This window comes from Fistularia commersonii, chromosome 26 (genome assembly GCF_037954325.1).
Source record: "Fistularia commersonii isolate RoL2024-O1a breed Wild chromosome 26, RoL_Fcom_v1.0, whole genome shotgun sequence".
NCBI lineage: Eukaryota > Metazoa > Chordata > Actinopteri > Syngnathiformes > Fistulariidae > Fistularia > Fistularia commersonii.
In genome coordinates, this window is record NC_141309.1 from 7,660,691 (window position 1) to 7,683,082 (window position 22,392).

Below are 22,392 nucleotides of genomic sequence, written 5' to 3' on the forward strand. Positions count from 1 at the left end.
CATCATTTGTCACAAGCACAAAATTATATACTGTGTTCTTGCCTGTGTGTGTGTGTGTGTGTGTGTGTGTGTGTGTTTATGAATATATATATATTTTTTGACATATATTAGTGAATGCTATTCACTACTGCTCTCTCGTGTTTTTCTCCTCTAGGGAGCAGTTTAAGACATGTCGCGTCTTCTCTTTCTAATAGCGATGTCATTACAAGTCCTGACCGCTTCGACAACGTGACTACTTAAAAAAATAAATATTCAGGATTAAAAAGAAAAAAAAACAACATTTCCAATATAGTAGTCTTGACAGCATATCAGACACAGCGAGGGGTCTTCTTGACAAAAACCTGAGGACTGTTTACGCCACGCAAACAAATAGGTTAACAGAAGCACACCGTGACAGCAGGGAGGAAAAATGAATTTACAGGGACTTCTTTTGACGCGTAGAAGTGTCACTTGAACCGGACCAGCAAAAACATTGTGTTTCTCAGGAATGAAGAATTTTTTCAAGCCAATATATTGTTTAATCTGAGCATGCTCGGTGTTAAAAACCCAATAGTTTCCAACTGCAATGCAATAATATCTTCTTGAATTCAACTCTCATGACTTGTATGATGTTTTATGGCATTATGAGAATGCAGCAATGTTATAGCTATGCATGCACAACTACTTTTGTATACATTCCTATGTCTGTTCCTGTTAGCAGGCTAAAAATGGAGTTTCATATTTACAGTCCCTGTGATCATGAGTGCTTATTCATATGCATTGGTTTGTGTAAACGGCCAAGTTGCCGTGTAAATATATTTTGTTTTGTACAATGACCTGCTGAAGAGCTGTGGTTGCGAGGTTGATGCCCAAAAAGGTGTTGATGAAGTGTTTATGTAAGAGTTATGTAACGATTCCGGGAGTCGTGGAGGCAGGGAAAGAGCAAGATAGACAGACACAACAGAGAGTGTCAAAAACAGATCTGGGAGGTGAGAGAATGATAGAGAGAAAAGGCGCATTGTTTAAAGTCTGTACATGAGTCACAGACAGATGTATGTACACCAGCGCCCACCCACGCACACACACACACACACACACATGCATGCACATGCACACACAAACACACACGTTGTACCAGACACATGATTTTGAATCTGAACAGGAAGTCAATTAGTTCAGTTAGGCTATTTGAGTGCGTGAACTGTAGAGGAAGTGTTCCTGGTACCCGCTGTCAGATGCAGACTGTACACGAAGATCTTTTCATTTGTAATCTTTGTACTCTTGTGCCACTACTTTCCTTTTTTTTTTTTTCCTCCTCTGGATGAGATTCTCATTAATTAAAGATATCAATCAATCAGTAAATGCATTATCTTTCTTTTTTTTTCGCTCAACTGATGGTGCCTGAGTGGAGACGTTTGGCCATTTCTTTTTTTTTTTTTTTTTTGATATTAAAGAGCATTTTGGAGATATTCAAGGACGCCAAGAATTATTTTTTGAACGGGATATTGTCTGTGCAGGCCAGCTCGGGCGCAGATGCTCGGAAATCACATATGTTACATCATAAACTCTTTAAGGCTGCACTGTAGAAGCGCAGCGCAGCAGCAGCACAATGTAGAGAGGACACCCACTGCCTGCTGCAGCCTTGTTGCTGATGTGACTATTAATTCTGTGTGCGTGGGAGACCGGGTCGACTCTTGGCATTCGCGCTAGCGGACGTGTACGTAACAAGCAGCTCTCGGTGTCAGATTTCTCAGAGGGATAGGGCGAGAAGTGTAGGTTCGCGAACCACATGCGGTATATTTCCCCGATTATCCCTTCCTTTCGTGGCTATCGTACGACATCTGCTCCTTTTTAGTTACGACGGCTCCGTCGGTACCCTGTAAACTGATGTAATGGCCAAAGAATGAGAAATAAAATGATCCGGGGGTAGATGTTGAACGCGTTTACCTCCGTGGTTTCCAATGAAATTCAGACCTCCTTGTCGACACCCACACCTGATTTTTTTTTTTTTTTTTTTCATAAGGGTTTGTTCCCGCGGGTTGTCTCAAATAGATGATGATTCATCGCTGTAACATACACACCAGCCCGCTGCTCATCAGTGTGTGGGCAGATGTGTGTGGGTGCAAAGGGCAGAGGAACGCAGAGGAGTGTGAGAGACAGCTGAAAGCTGGTAGAGCCCTTTTTTTTTTTTTTTTACATCTTCGGATGTAGGCGTATTGGCTGCTCTTCTGTGGACCTACTTTGACTTGTTTTCTGATTGGAAGACCTTTTTTTTCTCGGGACTTCCTTGGCCTCGCATGAATGATCCTCCAGTGTGAGAGGATGTGGGCACCTTTTTCGAGGGCTCGTAGTAAAGCCTGTCTGATTGGGGGAAGAGCGCAGATGCCAAACGCAACTGTGCCACATGAGCCTTCATTCCTCTGCTGCTGCCATGGCAACTGCTCTGGCTCCCTGCTTCTTGGAGGGATCCGCGAGGGGGAACGGAGCTGCGCGACAGAACAGCGTTCAGGATGTAGAGGACTTTGAAAATCTTTAGTGTCACAGTCATTTGTGTTTGCTATTGTTGGTTGTTGAGCCTGGAAGGAGAATTCTCTAACATTGCAAAGTGTCAAAATAGCAAATAGAGAGTTGATGTTTTATTTAGTAAGACTCAAAATCCTTTTTTTTTTTTTTTTTTAACAGAAAACAAAACTTAATATTCTTTCAAAACAAGTGTTCTTCATCAGGACACTCAATTTAAAGACAGGCAAAAAGATAGACAAAAGTGAACTTTTTAATAGTAAACAGATGCAGAATTTAAGAAGTTCAGATGAATTAAGACGTCATAAATTCAAAGCATGACACATAAAATCTCCATACAAGTTGACACAAACAGTATCATGTTCTTGGCCGGGTTTACAAACCCGAAAGTCATACAGATTTCTATAGCAATCGACGCGTTAAAAAAAAATGAACAGCAATAATATGTCCTCATTTTCAATTCATCAGAATTTCAGTGACTCTTGCCGCCTATAACTTACCCTGAGTGTGTATCACACACCTTCAGCTCTGTTTTGCCGTCCTCTGCCAAAATTGTTTCTCTCAGTCAGCAGACTCATTTGCTGAAGAAGAACACAAGTGTCAAAACATCCTGCACTGCTTATTATCCCCTAAATTCCCTTCCATCGCTCTCCCTTCCTTTCTCCGTCTGTCTCCGTCTTCACATGTCGACGCTTTCGCCCGCTCTCCCGCTCTCCGAGCTGTTGTGCGGGGTTTATACATTAGCAGGTCTACGTGCCTAGGTGACAGCATCGCTCCATATGTGTATGTGTGTGGTTGCGCGCCCGTTCATGTGTGCGCGTGTAGGATGGAGTGTCGTCTCCCTCCTATGCGTCACAAATGCAGACACACTTGCACTCACCGAGGGGGTGGCTGTTGTGTAAGAAGTGAAGGCGCCGTGGGAGTCATGAGTGAATTAGATCTGGGCATTCTCTCTCTTACAGCTCACAAAGCGGGTGTTATGGCATAGTGGAGTACTGCAGTATTTGTATGTGTGTGTGTGTGAGTATGTCAGTGAGGGGGCGACCAAAACTGAGAACACAGTTGGTCTTATACCTCATCACTGAGCCCAGCTTCCTTTGTGTTTTTTTTTTTTTCTTCCTGGTTTTGTCTTTGAGGGGAATAACAGCGAAGTACGTGGGAGTGGGAGCTCCTTTTTCGCCGATGCACGGCTCGATCAATCTCCATGTCTACGCTCCAAAAATGGTTTAGATCTCGGATGTTCCCCCATCCGAGGCAGACCGATAAGATAAAGAGAGCGGGCATTATGTAAACGTTCCCGAAGCCTGAATCGCTCATTTCCAATGGAATTCTGCTCCCCTCGACTTTACACATGTATCGGATATTAAACTTCCAGTCGATGAAATTCATGGCCAAAGTTTTTTTTTTTCCCCCCAATAACCCCTTCTGGCCCAGACGTGCTACTCTCCTCTATCATTTAGTTACATTCAAACCCTTTGACTCGACTCATCTCCTCATCTATGAGTAGCTGGACCAGATTAGTCTCCAGCCAGTCTGAGAGGATATAATCACAGATTACAACTCTTGTGGCAGACACTTGGCCAAGGCTGGGAGAGTTGGTGTGTGTGTGTGTGGGGGGGGGCACGCTGCTTCCTTTGTAAGCTTCACGGATGGATGGATGGCTGTTAGTCGGAGGCAGGAATGGGACCAAACAAACAACACAGATTATCTAGGTGGATGGATGGATGGATTGATGGATGGATGGATAGATGGATGGATGGATGGATTTTTTTGAATGAATATATGGGTTTCTCGTGTTGAAGCCCTGCAAATCCTGAGTGGTTTGCGTTTAAAAAAATCCCCCCAAAATGCATGCAAATGTAAATCTCATATTCCGGTCATGTTGTTAAACTGATCGTGTGTGTGTTTCCATGTACTACAGCCCTGCCATGACAAAACACTGGGAGGCCGAATTGGAGGCACTAAAAGGGAATAATGCCAAGCTAACAGCAGCCCTGCTGGAGTCCACAGCCAATGTCAAACAGTGGAAACAACAACTGGCTGCCTACCAGGAGGAGGCAGAGAGACTACACAAACGGGTGAGCGAGTGGATGCGGTATACGCTTTCGTTTTCATGTGTTATCGAGCGGTTCGGCGGAAGGAGTGTGAAATCGACCCAAACAAAGGTGTCAAGTTAGGAGATTGCATGGGAGGGGGATCAAAAGTCAGGGGTTCGTTTCAATGGACAAAAAGCTGAGATGTTTTGTTTTGCCTGTCCTTCCTGTTCCTTGCAGGTGACAGAACTCGAGTGCCAGAGCAACCAAACTCCAGCAATCAAATCACAGAAGACAGAACTCAACCAAACCATTGAAGAATTGGAGAATACCTTGAGGGACAAAGAGGAGGTATGTGTGTGTGTGTGTGTGTGTGTGTGTGAGATCAAATCACATATAGAATTTCTTTCCTAAGATACTGTCAACATCAACAAATTTGTCTGACAGACAGGATTGTGCCACATTTCTCTAGCATTCCCTTGCACGCTTTCTGCGTGTTTAGTTCTGCAGATATTACCGGAAATCAGATAAAATGGCTCAAAAAGTGCAAAAGCAAATATACAAAATAAAAGACTGCCGAGTGGTTGAATTTAAAAAAAAACAATTGTTTCTAAATTTTATAAAAGTCTTATCTACCTATTGACAAAATGAACCAAATTACCAACTGAATACAACCCATCTTAGACTGTGCGTGCTGTTGCTTACCTTGAAACACCTTCAACAAAACCTTTTATTTTCGTCTTCCAGGAAATGGAAAAGCTAAAAGAGGAATTGGAAAACATGAATGACCTGATGGAACAGAAAGACACCCTCACCCAGAAACTTGAGGTGGGTAAATTAGACCAGTACCGAAAACTGAAAAAAAATCCTTACCCAAAAAAGTATGACTTGAATGAATCGCCGCTCGATGTTGTTTAGGAGACAGAGCTGCGTAGCAGAGTCCTGGAGCAACAGCTGGCGGGAGCCGAGCAACGACTTGAGGAGAATCAGGAGGAGCAGGAAAATTTCAGGAAGAGCCTGCGGACGCTGCTGGAACTGCTGGATGGAAAGATCTTTGAGCTGACTGAGCTCAGAGACACTCTGGCCCGACTCATAGAGGAGGCCAGTTAGAGACGGAGCCGGCATAATATCAAAGACAGAGCCATAAAGATAATTCTCACCCCTTCGCCCACAACCGATCCCGCCTGGCCCGCCTCTCCTCCCTCCTACACCTCAGATTAGTTTCAGTTGAGATGTTACACTGCCCCGGTTTTGATTTTGCCCCCCCCCCCCCTAAAAATGCGCAGCTAAATCCCTGTTCTCCACCTTCAAGTTACAACCAACTGCAGGCCCATCCTGTAGTTCAAAACAACACGGGAACTACCTCATCCTGGCTTTTGTTTGGCTGGAGTGGGTGCATCCTGGTTGAATTGATCTCTCTAATTGTACAAACACCTAAACTGCCCTGCCACCTGCTCACACCCCCCTCCCCCTCCTCGCCATCGCGTAGAGAAAACATGAGAACTGTGCCTCAGTGCCATCTGCTGTTGGAAACCGGAGAGCCGCACAACAGCGCGCCACATCACATCGTCGTTGCTTCTTCTCTTTAACCCCCCCCCCCCCTTCCCAAGGGAATGTTAAAAGTCATGTGGAAATAATTGCTGGTAAGACTCTGTGAACTGTGCCAAAGCTGCCAACCCACCCCCACCCCGGTCCTCCCGTCCCCATCTAACATTGTGCATCTCGCTGGCCAATCCTTTGACCCAAAGTGACTTACCGCGCAGAGAGACATTGAGACATTGAGTCCGCCGTGGTTGTCTTCTCCGGTAAGGTTCGATGGCGGTCCGCAAAACAGACAATTACAGAACAGATCACAGTCCGTCTTATCTCCAGGGCGGGGGGTTTGCTGGTATGACATTTCAGCCGCTCCATCGCCTGGAAATAGAGGGCTGCTCGGAAACGGAGTTGATCGGTCCTGGTGTGAGAATGAATGGCTGTTACATCCACCGCTTAATTAAAATTCTAACGTAGACGCATTGAATCTTCCAGAAGGCGTTGTTCGTGCCCGCAGAAAGAGAAAATCTATTCCGATTTGACATGAAAAAAAAAAAAAAAAAAAATCCGCATCCAGACTGCTTCCACCATTACAGACTACCGACCTGTCTTCCTGCCAAACTCAGTGTGGTGTGTGTAACCCCAGCAAGGCCTGACCTTACTCATAACGTGTGCCTTCAGCGCGCACATAGGTGGACAGATGTTTGTATATAATATGTGTGTGCGTGTGTGTGTGTTTTGTGCTGTGAGAGAGCGACTACGTTTTTGAACATCAAGGCCAACTACGCACACACACACGCACTGAGCAATACCAGACAGGCTCTAATACGACACCTCTATCGAATTCTATCAGGTATTCAGTGAACTCACGCAGATACGAAATGCAACTCAGCTGATCTCCCCGATCAACAGAAAGTGTACTACTGTTGACCGCGAACCTGTGTGGTAGCCCTGCCTGGTCGGAGTAGTGCATCGCGAAGGGCTCATAGAGTGTCATCTTTGTGTTGGTAAAATTCCACTCTCAGTGAAACTGGCCACAGATTTTCACTCCTCACAGGTGAATACAGGACTGTATTCAGTTTCTATTCTTTTTTTACACAGGATATAATACCGATGATATAAATATAGAACTGTATAACACAACTTTATACTTATAATGGCATTGTAAATGAAGAGAAGGATACATCAAATGCAGTAACACCCTGCAGTGGCTTATTGTTGTGTATTAACCCATGGAGAAGTGTTGCATAGTTATTGTGACGTATATACTTTATAGGTAAACATGGAGAAACCTCTATATATTCGAAACGCATAACAACACAATGTAAACACATGGCGTGCTGAAATATGCAGCGCTCTTCAAACGGCGTGGCTGCTGTACAAGTAAAAAGATCCAAGGCTGCATCTTCAAATCGCTGCCTTTGAAATCAAATTTCAAAAAATCGAAATCCTCACAAAAGATGCTGCAACTCCTAAGGTCTAATCTTACGTTTCAGTCAGGCACCTCGTTTGCACTGTGTCATTACACTTTGTAATTACATGATATAACCTAGAGATTTGCATTTAGTACTAGCACATCATCATTCTCTGAGTACTATATTTTGTGTTGTTAGTCACAAAGGTTAATACACTGGAATAAGACCCATGTAGAGGAATATTTTTCTTTTCACTTTGTTTCACTTTGACAGTCGAATGACGGAGATGGGACACCTCAATATTAATGCTATTGTTGACGAATGCCTTTGTACAGAAGTGGATAAGAAGATTTTCATTCTCTTGTTTTGTAACTTATGGTATTTAATGTAGGTATTATTATTGTATTTAGAGAGGTATGAGAAGACTGGCAATATTTTTGACTATTTAAAGTAATTTTGGACTCATAATATTAAAGAGGTTCCTCAGGCTAATGATGTTTGTAGACTGGTGAGATTTGTGTGTTTGCAGGTGAAAGAATGAACCAAATGCTGGTCAAAAAGATCAGGAGACACACCTGTGGGTGCTTCAGCCAAATAATTCCTATGTTGAATTCAAACTACGACGAGCTGAGAAAACACCTCTGTGAACTGATAAATGCTATGTTTTATATTCAAATACAGTGACCGCAGAAGTGAGTGTGCAAATGTGTTTTGTTTGTTTTATTTTATTTTTGTAAACACTCACGCCCCACTCGAGGATTCATGAGTAAACCAGAGGATCTTAAAAAATTGTTTTATGATGTTTATTTAAATGCAGGGGCAGAATTGTAAATACAAATAGAAAAAAAAAAAAAAAAAAAAAAAACAAAGAAAAGAAGATTTGACAACAGGTTAGGACCAAATGCGTAATATAACCATGGGGGCCAAATATCTATGAAACAAAAATAAATGCAGCCTTAAGGACCACTCTTAAGTTTTTGAGTATTTTAATGTTGTCCTTAATAATCATAGCTCTCTTATATAGATACTTCTTCGGTGGCTGCAGAAGAAGGTAGAGTCAGCTGACATGGATAAAATGATCTAAAAATGAAATTTACAGAGCCCCACGTCACAAAACACAAGTAAAACCAATCCACAACATGCAATGTAAATTACAGGTAATTAACAAACGGGTTGAAGAGACAATTCTTTTAGAAAAAATGTAAAACTGATGCGTGTGTTGCTTTTAGTCATACTGATAACCACATTTAACCTGAACATTCACACTTAAGAGTGTCTATGATGTGTATAAAAAAATCAATGTTATTTTTTCAAGGAGAGGGATCATTTTTACATGTGCAAACAGCTGGGCATGATGGTTCATGTACCATTGCATCACCTGTGGGGCTGCTGTGAATGCGGAGAAAACCAAAAAACAGAAAAAAAACACAATCAAATAGAACAAAAAAAAAAAAAAAAAAATTAATTCGTCAAAACAGAATTTGCTATCCTATATTTTTCTTCCCTTTTCACTGAGAGGACTAGTCAAAGCCGGACACTCAATGGAGTTACCCTCATGAGTTTCTGGTTAAGTTGTGCTATTTACGCTCACTTATTGCCTTACTGGAACAATACATGGAGCTGGATCATCGGTAATATTGACATTTCTATCTATGCTTGTCCTGCTTTGACAACTCCGAATGTCCACGGTGAAAAAGGGGCATATTAATTATCGAGTAATCTGTTAAAGATAAACCTTTGGTATTTTTCCGACACTGAAATGAACATGCTGGGGCTACAACAGTACTCAGCAGGGCAAATGGCTTAACTACTGTTTATCAGAAAAACAGTAACCAATGTCTTTGGGTTGAGAATACCAATGCACCAGGAATATAGAAATAAAAACCTGTTTCTTGCACCTCCCTAGATGTTGCCCCCCCACACACACTTTGGACCATCAGCACTGAGCTGCTCATTTTGGCTGTACAGTAGATGCGCCGCACTTCCAAGCCTCTTCTTTCTCCATAAAATGTATTTCACGCTGAATCTATGAATGGGCTTGCATTCGCAACAGCCCCCGCAACACCACACAAGATATGACTGCTGTAGCCACAGCTATAGGTTTCAGGAATCCAGCTTTCAGAATCCGCACGATGAATTCAATAAAACAGAGCATTACGATTCTCATCAACGGAGGGACTTCCGTCACATTTGTTTTGACGAAGCCATATCAATTAAAATGACAAGCGATTGTATGTTTATTTAAATCCATGCTTTGGCAAGCATCACTATCGTCCCACTAGCTTCAGATCTCCAGTTCCACATCTTAGCTCAGCAGCTGGTCAAAAGCAAATAAAACCTGAAAGATCCTACTGTACAGATAAATAATTAAAAGAGTGTACATTGGATAAGAGAAGTTAGAAATCCATTAAAACAGTGCTAATCAGTGATACCAGAGGCTTCTTCTGACACGAGTGGGAAGTGGAGTAGGCAAATAATATTGTGGAAATCTGAGTGGTTAGGCAACTCTACAATCCTAAACAAGAGGAGTGAAATGCTTTTGTGGATGCTCTGACACTGACAATGGTGCACAACACCAGATCAGGACATAATTTGATTCTTGATCAGGTAAAGCCTGGGATTATCATGCATCAGTGGATTTCAATCAGTAGTTTTAGCCAGTAGTAAAGACATAATGTCAGTGCTTGCACCAGCTCATGATAAAAAAAAGGCATGGTTTTGTTACAAGAGTTCCCTCAGTGAAGCGATTACTTTATTTTGAAACAAATCATTATCATTCTGAAGTTTTAAGTCTTTTAATTGCTATTATTTGGATAAAATGTCTGCTCCGGGTTCAGTGCGTGGGTCCACGCGTGTGTTTTCAACCCGAGCGGTGTTGAGTAACAGAGCGCCCGCTGGGTGCATCTGCCCACTTCGGAGTTCGAAATGACGCGATACAGAGGAGACAAAGTGGATTCGACGGCAGAAGAAACGTCTTCAATCACACCCACCCACTGCACAGCCTACAGTGACTCCCAGCAGCGTGGAGAGAATCTGGGATCCCACGAACCATCCATCACGTAAACACACGTGACCTCTATATGTCGACTAAACCCACATATAAAGTTTGTGATTCATCAACAAACGATGCCCACGTGTTATAATATACCACTGTTGACCTTTATATCCCAAGAACCTCGGACCCTCTCCTACTTGGAAATGTGAAACTGCACTTCAACCCGATTATTATCCTCTCTGACAAGACCGCACAAACTCTATGGTGAAGTGAGGCACATTTGTAGCCAAGTGGTAAATAAAGAACGGCTTAATTGTTGACAAATGGAGATTATCTTGACAATATGGAAGGCACTCCAGACTGAAACCAGTGATTACAGTGGGATCTTTTTAATCACCCATTTGGCTCCAAATTACAACCGAGGCCATTCAAAACTTTTGGATATATGTACTGGTTTTTCAGTTTCAGTGAAGTGACTTGATAAAAAAAAAAAAAACTACAACATGTGCTAGTCACGTTTTTTTTTCCTTTTTTGTATGTGGGCCCCCGAGAGGCCAGTGCTGAGATTTCCATTGCAAAAATGTAAAATAAATAAATAAATAAATTGGAAATAAATCCCCAAAAGCATCCAGCAGAAGTGAGACACATATGTCCTTCAGGATGGGAACTGCAGCAAGGGTAAAACTTAAAGAGGTTCATCATAATTAGTATCGTCGCCTTCTTAAAATAAGTTTTTCAGACGATGCAAAAATTGAGCCATATGTTGAATAGGGAGTTGATTTAAGCAGAAAAGGTCAAAAAATCAATTTGCCAATTATTCAAGAAGGTGACAATAAGCATCATGAATATCTTCATCTCGGGGTGCATGTGTGCCTATGCTATGTGTGCCATGTGAGAGAGTAATCGTGTCATTGGGTGTGTGTGTGTGTGTGCATTGTACAGGATAGCACATAAAGTGCACGTTGGTACAGCGTGTGTGGTGTCAGAGGGCACAAGTTTTTCCGTTACTATTTGTTTAAATTCAGCCTTAAAAACCTAGCTTTCCCAGTCCGGGCCGGCCAGTCCCTCGTCCTCGGAATCAGACTCTGGCGAGGCCTCTTTGATTCGGCGCAGCGCCTCGTAGATGCTCCTGGTCAGAGGGTCGCTGGTGGCCGCCAGCTGTCCCTGGTCCTTCCTCTCGCCACTGGGGACTCGCCTCAGTTTGACGCCCCTGCGGATCTGCGCTAGGATGCTGTTTTGGTCATCGTCACTCTTGACAGGAGGCAGGGGACGCTGGTCGACCTTCCTTAAATGGAAGCTGCCTCTCTTTAGGGAAGCCAGCACCTCATCCATGGGGGAGCTTACTGCATACAGAAGGACAGGAAGTCACACTGTGATTTGCCAATGTAAGAAGCTAATCTGTCTTGCATTTGCACAGAGTATCTTGCCAGTACCTCTCCTGCTGTGGGGCTCAAACTCTGGGGTCTTCCTCAGCTTTTTCCTGGCGCTCACCAGCTGGCTGCTGTCAAAGAAGCGCGGGATGAACGGGCCGAGCGGGGAGAGAGAGAGCTCCGCGTTTTTATCCTCGGCCTTTTGGCCTTGGTGGCCCGGGCTCTCGGAGGGCGACGCGGGCTCCTTTCTCGGAAGAGGGGGTGGAGGGGGAGGAGGGGGAGGAGGAGGGGAGACGGGAGATGCCAGCAGGGAGGACAGGGAGCAGGGGGAGCAGGAGGAGTCGGCGGGACTGGGAACGGGCAGCGGCGGGAGCGAGGCCGTCCGCCCCGTGACCGGCTGGGTGGTTAGTGTGGAACTGGGCTCCGTCTGCACGCTGGTGCTGAGGCAGAGCGGCTGGCTCGGTGTCTGAACATGAGCCGAGTCCAAAAGCTCCCTCTCGTTGTCCACGCCCATTTCCATCATTCTCCCACGCTCCCTCCTCCTGGTGTGTGCCACACGTAATCGGGTCGACTTCAGGATCACCTGGCCTGGGTACCGCTGGGAGAAAATATTAAGAGAGATGTGACAATCAATAAACAGAATCAGATGTTATCCGATTACACATAATATGTCCATGCTCACCTGTTTGAAAGTGCGTAGTCGGTCTAGAGTTCTCTGCCTCTCTTGACTAACCCTGTTGTTCTTTCTTTCTTCATCTTCGTCGTGTTTCATCTACAAATCAAGAGGTATGCATGAAAATTATTTTATTTTAACAAAAAAAATCTACAGAAACAGAGTTGCATCACTATGAAACATATATGACTAAAGGATCTACCTGTAAGGCCTGCTGGGAAACGGTGTCTTTCTGCATGCTTTGATGTTTGAGCTGTTTTTTAGTGTGGTTTGACACACAGATCTCCTGCAAAAGGACAAGAAGACCAGGAGCCATCAAGAAACCAAAAGAGAGGCTGTTTTGCTTCACTACATTCCTCATTAACCAATTTGCTGAAGTCTACATTGCTAGATTTCAGTTTTCTGTTTTTTTCTATCCCGGGAATGAATTTGGAAGTGTCTTGAGAATCGATATGTTTGGCACAGCAGAGAAGCTAAACTGCGGATATGAAGCAAACTGATTAAACGTTGTTTAATAGAGGCAGTCTTTATATTAGCTGTCACTAAGATGATGCCCACGTCCTATTCTATTGGGAACTATAACTGACGAATTACTGAGAATCATTAAGTCATGACTGCACCATTCTACTTTAATGCATACAGCATTTCAGCCTGTCGGTCATAATAGCCTGCCAGGTTTAATTTTAAGCTGTCCGGCTCCTGTCCCGTTCGCTTTGATTTCCGCCGAGTTCCGTGAAAGCCGACACAATAACAGTGCTAACAATAATAACGGCAGAGCTCTTGAGTGGGGCTCATGCGATCTGAGGAAATGCAGTGTAAATCGCCATTGAGGATCTTGCGTAAACATGAGACGTCTGTAGCTGCAGAAGGGTATCTGACAACTGGAACAACTGATTTACCTCACATGATGAATGAAAACGTTTTAAAATGTGACGTGTAAACAAGCTGCTGCCGGACTTCCAAATGACATTTGGCAGCAGCATGTTGTCTATTTACGTTAGCAGCATAGTGTGACTGATTTGGCAAGTTGCAAAGGTTGGTAAGCAATCAATTGACTAACTGAGAACCCCTTTGTCTCACCTGGTCTGAGACCATTGTGCTTATGAGTAGCTGCAACCTGCTACATTAAACCTGTTTTTTGCATATTCAGACAGTATTCAGATTGACATGGCTGGAAAGACTTTATTTGAATACCCTGCAATATGACATATTGTGAAGGGAACCCAAGATGCACTTGTTAGTGTGACTCTGCGGTACGCACCCTTTTGTTCCTCAGATAGGAGCGTTTGGCAGTGATTCGCCCCCTTCTCGCCTCCAGCTGTCGAGCGCTGACCTGAAGTCTGTGCAGCTCTTCCCTCTCTGCGGTATCGTCCTCCGTGATATCATCAGCACTTTCAAAAGTGTCGTAGTACACAACCTCGTCCTGACGCTCTGAAAGTGCATGCAAAAGTACGAATAGAGGTGGGTACACACATATAAAACAGAACTAAATGGAAAAAATTGTAAAACCAAGGGATCAAATTAAGGGATGGAACCGAAGCAAATCTCAATCATGATATTAATAACATATTTTTTGAATTTAATATGAATCAAGACATACAATGATATTTTCAACAATGATGCCTTCCCAAGTTTTCATTTGTTCATTCATTTTAAGCTGTGCAAAAAAGGAAACTTCAGAAGGCTTCAATAATTCTCAAAGAAATTTATAAAACAAAATATAAAATATAAAACATCATCAGGAAATTAGCAGGAGTAAATATTTTTGGCAAAAATAAACATACACACAGACACAAACACAAATTAACAAGAATTTTACTGGGCAGATTGTATAAATTAATTAGACATAGAATTAAATATGGTTTATTATATTTTTCCAATTAAATTAATGCATATGAAGGTAGAAAATATTAAATATTGTCCTGGAAAAAGATGACCTAGTGGTTTCCCAAAGGCTGAAAACCAGCTACGATGAAACGCATCCATACCTGCCACCTGTCTGCGGATGCTTTCCAGCTGAGCAGTGAGAAGCAGCTCCTCACACTGCAAGATCTCTGCCTGGATGTCATAGAGTTGCAGCTGGAGCTCATAGTATTGTGATTCCATGCGGTCCAAGAGGGTCAAGGCATCTTCGCTGCTACACAAGCTCTGCATCTGAAGGCCGCGGGAAAAAATAAAAACAGCTGTGTTTTTATGAGTGACTGTGTATATGTGACTCGGGGATTGTGACATGGTTTTTACCCCACCTCTTCTCGGAGTGCGTGTTTTCTCTGTTCCAGACAAATCTCCTTTGCTCTTTGCAACTGCAGGGTTTCCTTGGCGACAGAATAGCGCAGTCTCTCCATGCGATCGACTGCTGCTGTCCATGAAGCCTTGCCATACTTACGCTGGTCTACCTTCATGCGCTCATAAACTCCTGCATAGACACACAAATGAACATACGCACATAAATCGATTGAAAGATTGAAATCTCATACTAATATCCACCTTAAACCCATCATCCATTTCTTTTCTTTTCATGTAGTCTCACCAGAGAAAAGCGTACCACCCCCCAAAAAGAATTGCAGGACGGAGACATCTATTGTTCATATTTGGGCATTACAATCTCTTCCATTGCACTTTGCACCGAATCCTCTCACTTGTCTTGAGATTTGGGAAGTGTCAGCAGAAACCGACCGATCGGTGATGGAGAAGGGTCGGGATGTGCCGCGTCATATTGTGAATTAATGCTGTGCAAAGGCAATCTGCTCGCAGAGCGATCGGATCAATAGGTTGTCCTTGCTACCTCCTGTCCCTGCCATGGCTGTCAACATTGCCTAGTTAAAAACACTATTGCATTATCGCTGGCATTCAAACGCCTACACAGGTCGATAGAGGACCAGTGCGTATTGTATCTGTGTGTGATTATTTAGAGTCACTCCACTACAGCTCTATTGACTTGACATTGACTGCCACAGCACACTACCTTTCTGTGCCCTTGCGGTGGTCTCAAAGTATTTTACAGTAAATTCCTGGATGTTGAGTACAGCCTCTTGTGCTTTCTTCTGCCAGTCGGAATCCTCCTTTTTAAGAGCTTCAATCCGTCTCGGGCCCAGATAGTCGTTGTCCATAGATATCTGGGGGGGGGAAAAAATTGATAAGTATAACTGTCTTTTCTTTTGGAAAAGCCTTAAAAGTGCAATACCTCAGAGTTTGAAAATATTTGAAAAATGAAAAATATCGTTACGTTTTATAGACATATTGCTAAGAGGTATTCACACCAAGTGGAAAAAAGGGAAAAGTCCACCCATATCATACTCTTTACCAACCAGCCTTACGGTATTTAGAACATTTATACCAAAAAAAAAGAAAGAAGAAAAGATAAAAGATTCACTGGTATGGAACCCTTAAAACTGGGCTCAGAACACAAATAAAAACTTTTTTTTTTTTTCAACAGGAACCCAGACATGACCAGCGAGTGTGTTTATCAGAATCACTGTAATAGGTGATAAAATGGGTTACGGTGAGGGAAAGTGGATTAAAACACATAGCAGTTGGCTGGGGAGATGCAGGCAGAACTTGTCATAAACTGAATATGCAGGATAAGGTTGTTTACATTTCCTTCGAGGATTGAGCATTGACCTTCATCCTTCATCGCGGTTCAGCTCTAAACTGGTGAGGATGTGGGAAGGTTTAGACAACTGTGCCAAAGTTCGAGAAAACTATTATGCTACCATCTCAAGAACTGGTGCTACGTTGGTAGGGAAAACTTTGCTACCGCGAAACAAGTATTGGTTGTTTAACACCAGAAGTGTTTTCAATCACCAGCTGGCTGTTCTGACTGCACGTAGTAAAGACACGGAATTGTTACAGTTATGAGAGAAGGAAACTTAAAGTTACTTGCTCGTCTGACCTGTCGTGCATCTCGGGACACTTTGCACCGCTCAGCGGTGCCTCTGCATCGGTATTGTTTGCGGCTGCAATTTCCCAGTGTAAGGGTTCCAGAACACATCATTTGACTGATACTCTGTCTTTACTTACAAACACAGCGTAATTCTAGAACTTTAGGGATTTGCATCAGTTGATTTTGTCACCACAAATCACAGAAGGTGGGTTCAATAAAAGACCAGCTACCATGTTTGCTTCAGTTTGCTCAATTGCGTAAAAATCTGAGAAAGCCTTTACCTGTTCACCTCGTAAACCCAATAAGTTTCAGCTATGTTTTAATGGGAGATTAAATGTTGCCTTAATGAGTGATACAATTTGTTCAAATGACATTTTTAGGAAGGACGGTTATTATTATTGTGTAAAACCGAGAAAAGGGCTTTAGATGATCAATGGGGAAGAAAAGTAAAGATCACATTTTTCTCTACGAATCCAAATTCAGAACGGCTGTATATCCCACCGTAAAGTAATATATTCCATCTTCTAGCAAAGTATTTTATATTGCTCCACAGCAGAAATCAGAAGCAAGTTTATATTTCCAGGTCATAAACCTTGATATCTAGAGCCCGAAGTGTATGGGGGATATTCATGTCTATTCTGGAAGGCCCAAAATGGGATTTATACAACATGCATTATAATCATGGATCATCTCTAAATATATTACATATGAAGATTTTTTTAAAGATACTGTACAAAACTCAACAATGTTTTCATAATTCCATAACACGCTAGTTTAAAAAAGCCGCAAATGACAAACCAACGCTTTGGACATTTGGGTTTTATACAAGTCAGGTGGTCGTTTTTAGAATCAGTACGTAAGAGTGCACACTCGGCTATAGAGACAGCTCTTTGTCACACTGTCTAGTGAATCAGTGAGCTAAATTAAGATGTGCAATTACCACTTTAATGACAGAACACACACACACCATCACTTATCGGTTCATCAGACTTCCTCTTCGTGCATGGATGAGATACATGCCATTTTCTGTATTCATCAGGAGACATCTTTTGTTCTGTCATTATTGTATTCTGTCAGTTACGTTTGAAGATGGGAGGACACCAAGTATAATCATTCATTCATTCAATCAGCCATTATCTATACAGCTTATCCTGTAGTCAGGGTAGTGGGATGGGCTAGAGTCTATCCCAGCTGTCATTGGGCAAGACGGCCAGATATTGCAGACATAAAACCATTCACTCACTCATTCGTTCACACATCTCCAATTCGTATACTGCCTGTTCTCTACGGCATGAGAAATTGCAAACTCCGAACAGAAAGCCCCCCTGTTGGAATTAAACAAAGGGCCTTCTTGGACCAGGGACCACTGTGCTGCCAAAGTATAATCAGACTTTTTAATTTCAAATGATCTAATTGCAAAATCAACACAAAATGTCCAGAAAAAAAACTGCAGAAACAAAATGAAAATATTTAGTAACTTTGTCTAAGATAAAAAAACTGACCCAAAATAAGGCATTTCCACTGACCAGATCTTGTTTTAAATCAAATATCTGTCCTCCTGATGAACCTGGCATGCGTTCTTCAGAACGTGAAAATCATATTAAAGTTTAAATTTAAAAAACAGTAGATTTAAATATGATAAGACTAAAATATTTCAGTAAGGTTTTTTTTCAGTGAAATCGTAAATAAACTGATGGTGCATTTTTAATGACATAGTCATATGAAAAATAGCCTTGATGCACTACACTCAAATTTATATGTACTTCTACAGTGACTCTGCTGTTTCCACAGGGGTACGAGAATTTATATTGGCTCTGAAAAATGAGACGGCAGTCAGTGAATCCAAGCTGGTACCTTGATCTGCTGTCTACGCAGCATCGCCAGCTCCCTCATGTCTCTGAAGGGCTGCAGCAGGTATTGATACAGCTGCGTGGAGGCCTCTAATAAAGATCCATATGCCTGGTCCTCCTCCTCATACAACGCCAGTAACTCAACCATGCTGTCTGTGCTCCTGTGCCTCTCCAGTAGCTGCAAAAAGAATAATTTTTCAAAATTATTTTCTACATTAAAAGTATTTGATACAATAATGTATAAATAAGAAATCACAGCTTATTGCACTTAAATTGATCAAAAACCAGGGTGGTAAAGGGAGATTAAGTGGACTGGGTGTTGCTTGCTTTAAATCCAAACTTTCAACAGCTATACGGTCTATCTGCGCCAATGGACTTATTCTAGATGTATGGGTGGTAAGATAAAATCGCAATTGGTCATTTGACTTTTTTACAAGCTCAATTTCTAATTTCAACGATCCCAGCAAAACATTAAGCAGCCCGAAGAACTAGATCTTAACGGTTCATTCCAAGGAAAAAAAACGGTCTTTACGGGGGGAAATGAAAAAGGATACATGGGTGTCAAAGTGCAGACGCTCGGTGCACTGACCTCTGCTACTGGGAATACGATCAATACAGGCACATTTTTGCCAGGCTGTACAGTCCTCTAGGCTACCAAGAGGCACTGAAATAGCCATTAACTCAGCCCTCAAATGAGAGGGAGGTTCGATAGGATAGTGTAAGACTCAGTGAGTGTATGTGTGTGTGTATATGCGTGTGTGCGTGTGTGCGTGTGTGTGTGTGTGTGTGTGTGTGTGTTTCAGTGGGAGTGGGCCTGAATGACACGTGTGTGATTTGTCTGTGCTCTTTCTGGCCTCTTTTCACAGCCAAGTGGAAAAGAGGAAGGAAAAGCCTCAAGTAAAAAAAAGAATAATATAAACAATTCTTTCTTCCTTCCACAAAGACAGTAATTATATAGGAAGATGTTAAACAATTCAATTGAAACTTTATTCCATATAAACTACTCAATGTGGAAATGTTGCTTTACGTAGAATTAGGATATAATAGTTAAACCAAAAAGTACGGTACTTTGATTAATACTGTGTGTATTTGAAATGTTTAATTTTTTAAGGCTTATTTACATCTATGAAAATTAAATGTAGTCACGGGATGCAATGTTTTCCCCCACCTGCTCTCTCTTTCTTTGTGCGGCTTGGAGTTAAAAGCACATTACTCAAAGCTCATTGACCAGTGGCAGAGACTCCACGTTTATCAATATGATATCTGTTTGTCTTTATGAGCGGTTAATCAATCACTCTGCCCACTGGTGTGCAAGAAGAGAAGGTCCAGATCAGCTGTTTGCAAGTAGTTGCCAAAGTCAAAAAACACAGAGCAGAATTCGGCAGATCATTCTCTGATGCTGGAGTTTTATGACGATACACAGAGAGGCATTTTGCCATCAAATGCAATATTTTGGCCACTTTTAAAATATCCGTGTCCAAGATTAATTACAAATGATCATGGTTTTAGTACCAAAATATGAATCAATTTTATTACTAAGTCAACTTTCTTCACTTCCTGCCATATACTGCTTATATACTCTTTGGTCTATAGTTTTTCACATCAAAAAATAAGTGTCAGAAAAATATGCAATGACACCAACAGGATGTAAGGTGTCTACATGTGTGTTATCACGTAAACTCTAACACTGTAGTCTGTGTAAGATACATTCCTAGGTAACTCTATGTGCAATTAAAGCAATGCACATTCAGAACAGAGGAGCAAACGCATTGTCATGTGTGTGAGCAGCTATTATATTCAAAGTATCACAGGCATTGTTATACAAATGCCTGTAACTACTTACTAATTAGTTATATCCGATGGCTTCTTTTCATATATTATGACTTCATTAATTTTAATGACAGAGTATATGAAATACATTTACTGGTCTGAGAGCAAATGCCCATTTAAATGTCCTTGTGCGATATCTATAAATACATCCACTATCACATATACCTTGGATTGTTTTAGGTTGTTGGACCGAAGACTGGCTACATAATGATGCTTTGTTTAAGACATGCTACTATTGGTTGAGTTCCATCTCATGTCCTGATGTCTTTTTTTGCAATGTAATTTTTGTGATTTTGAGTGAAGCTTATCATTGAGTCTTTAACACCAGCGTGGCTCTGGTTGATGACCAACAGACTTTCTTGCTACCATTCATTTGACCTGTGTAGGAGCTAACTGGGATGCATCCAGGTGCCCAGCTGTGCAAATGTGGGACATCGATTTGCAGAGAAGGAGCGACCGAAGTGGCCCCAAGGTGAGAGGGTCACACTCTCACCTCTTGCAGAAGTTTTGTTTCACGGCTAAGCGTGTCTTCATACCCGGACTGCCTCAGTTCGCTCAGACTCTCGTAGTACTCATCCGGATCATCGTTTTCAGTGAAAAGGACCTGCGAAAGGATTTTCCAGCCGCAGGTATCCAGTGCATGACCCAAGTAGACCTGCAAACTGGAGCACAGAACGTCCATCTCGGTCACTGACATCTCCGTCGGGCCAAACAGCACCGTCCACATGCTGGTCGGTTCCTCCGGAAAGACGGGCAGACAGGGCTCCAGGTCCGAGTTCACAGAGCACAGCTGCTGGTGCACCGCCCTGAGGTCCTGGAAAGAGAAGAGACCAGCCCAGCTGCAGTCCTCCCTGCTCAGACCCTCCAGCTCCTCCAGGTCCAAGCTGTCCAGTGAGGACAGCTGCTCTTCCCTTTGCGCATCCTCGCCATCACAACTCGCGGTGTATTTGATGGCAGGTTTAATCTTAACAGGGCTGGATGCGCAGGTGGGGAACTTGTTTATTTCGCTGGCTCCTCTCTGGATGGCTACTTTGCCGGGGCTCCTGGACACTTTATCCCGGGCGGGACTTTTGAGCCATTTTGTTTTGTCCACATCCTGCCCGGTGGTCTCCGATGGGTCTCGGTTCCCGAAGCTTCTCCTCTGCACCGTCCTGTTATGGCATGTGATGGCAAATTTGCCCTCCACTTCGTTCCAGGCCACGATGAAGACGAATTTATGCTTCTCGCCCTCCTCAAACGCATTGGGGCGGACGGCTACCCACCCGGACTCCACGTTATCTTCCATTGTGAAGGACATCTCTGCAGAGGTGGGAGTATTAAAAAAAAAATCCTAAAATGTTACCGCTTGCGCAAACGTCGGAGTCTTCACGGAACACAGTCCTCCCTTCTGACACTATTTCCCCCGGCGGACTATCCTCCCCTCGCTGAAGGAGGTGAACTGGCAGCGACGCGGCGACGTGTCCATCATGTTCCCCGCATCCGCGCCCGCCTGCCTGGAGCGGGTCCGGTCCGCCTCCTCGGCTTCGGAGCCACCGTCGTCTCACCGCGAAGCACCGGCGGGATCCGAGACACGGCGGCGCACATCGCTCGGCGAGAAAAACACTGACGCCATAGTTTAAATGTGACACGGTTGGTCCAATCCCGCGGCGTCCCGGAAGGCTAGCATCGCCTCGAAGATGATACACGGTCCTGTTGTCATCGGCTGCCCGCAAAGACTACAAACATGAAATAATGATGGTGCCTTCAAATATCGTCAGAAATATGGAGTTTTGTTGTTAGTTGCGATATTACACCACGGAATCCACGCTGTGACATACGACTATACATCGGAAATATATAACAGAGGTGACATTTTTTCATACGTAGCTGGATCTTGGGTGAGCAGGTGGATGTCGTCGTGAGTGTGAAGTGCGATTTTCCGATTATCGAGGGGGACATGAAGGCAACATATCAATCCCCATTTGTGGGGGGACGGGGGCGCGATGACGTCACAGACAGTCGGGCCTCCGGCGGTGACAGAAACAAAATAGCACCTGGAATAAACACACTTTCATTGAATTCAGTCAGGAAGAAAGACAAATATAATATTGCCGAAACAAATGTTTTCCTCATAATTTTACTACACCATAAACGTTTTTTTACGACTTGTTCTCTAAAGCTAAACATGGATAAACGGGTAGATGCACTGCATGCATGGTGTAAACAAATGTATCCAGTAGCATTAAAAGGGTTCGAGAAATCTGTTGCAACCCCCCATTCCTGCCTGGGTTATCAAACCCTTCTTGTTCAAATATATTGAGCGTGTTGTCTC

At 43.0% G+C, this 22,392-nt stretch overlaps 2 protein-coding genes across 4 annotated transcripts in view; one reads left to right on the forward strand and one right to left on the reverse strand.

Moving 5' to 3' along the window:
* homer1b (homer scaffold protein 1b) overlaps nucleotides 1-7,972 on the forward strand; it is a 20,459-nt gene extending 12,487 nt beyond the window's left edge. For all 3 annotated transcript variants that reach the window (XM_086173749.1, XM_086173748.1, XM_086173747.1), the window contains 4 exons: nucleotides 4,421-4,577; nucleotides 4,773-4,883; nucleotides 5,280-5,360; nucleotides 5,451-7,972. In XM_086173749.1, the coding sequence (XP_086029875.1) occupies nucleotides 4,421-4,577; nucleotides 4,773-4,883; nucleotides 5,280-5,360; nucleotides 5,451-5,642 (541 nt within the window). In that variant the 3' untranslated portion in view covers nucleotides 5,643-7,972. The remainder of the gene's footprint in view (nucleotides 1-4,420; nucleotides 4,578-4,772; nucleotides 4,884-5,279; nucleotides 5,361-5,450) is intronic.
* A 2,980-nt stretch (nucleotides 7,973-10,952) lies between these two features.
* On the reverse strand, nucleotides 10,953-21,497 carry LOC147218466 (junction-mediating and -regulatory protein-like). The gene is made up of 10 exons (XM_086173746.1): nucleotides 20,575-21,497; nucleotides 18,256-18,429; nucleotides 15,484-15,634; nucleotides 14,765-14,934; nucleotides 14,507-14,672; nucleotides 13,780-13,949; nucleotides 12,721-12,804; nucleotides 12,528-12,617; nucleotides 11,909-12,443; nucleotides 10,953-11,818 (listed from the first exon to the last, which is right to left on the reverse strand). Exons 1-10 carry the CDS (start codon nucleotides 21,376-21,378, stop codon nucleotides 11,511-11,513), a joined length of 2,652 nt encoding a protein of 883 aa, XP_086029872.1. The 5' UTR covers nucleotides 21,379-21,497; the 3' UTR covers nucleotides 10,953-11,510.
* Between the last annotated feature and the right edge of the window lie 895 nt (nucleotides 21,498-22,392).

What these genes read in the sequence shown, in the direction of transcription:
- LOC147218466 (XM_086173746.1), bottom strand. Translation starts at nt 21,378, where the DNA reads ATGTCCTTCACAATGGAAGATAACGTGGAGTCCGGGTGGGTAGCCGTC. An exon ending in CATCCGCAGACAGGTGGCAG is followed by an intron (nt 13,950 to 14,506) that starts GTATGGATGCGT and finishes ATGCACTTTCAG; the next exon opens with AGCGTCAGGACGAGGTTGTG. An exon ending in GACTACGCACTTTCAAACAG is followed by an intron (nt 12,444 to 12,527) that starts GTGAGCATGGAC and finishes ATTTTCTCCCAG; the next exon opens with CGGTACCCAGGCCAGGTGAT.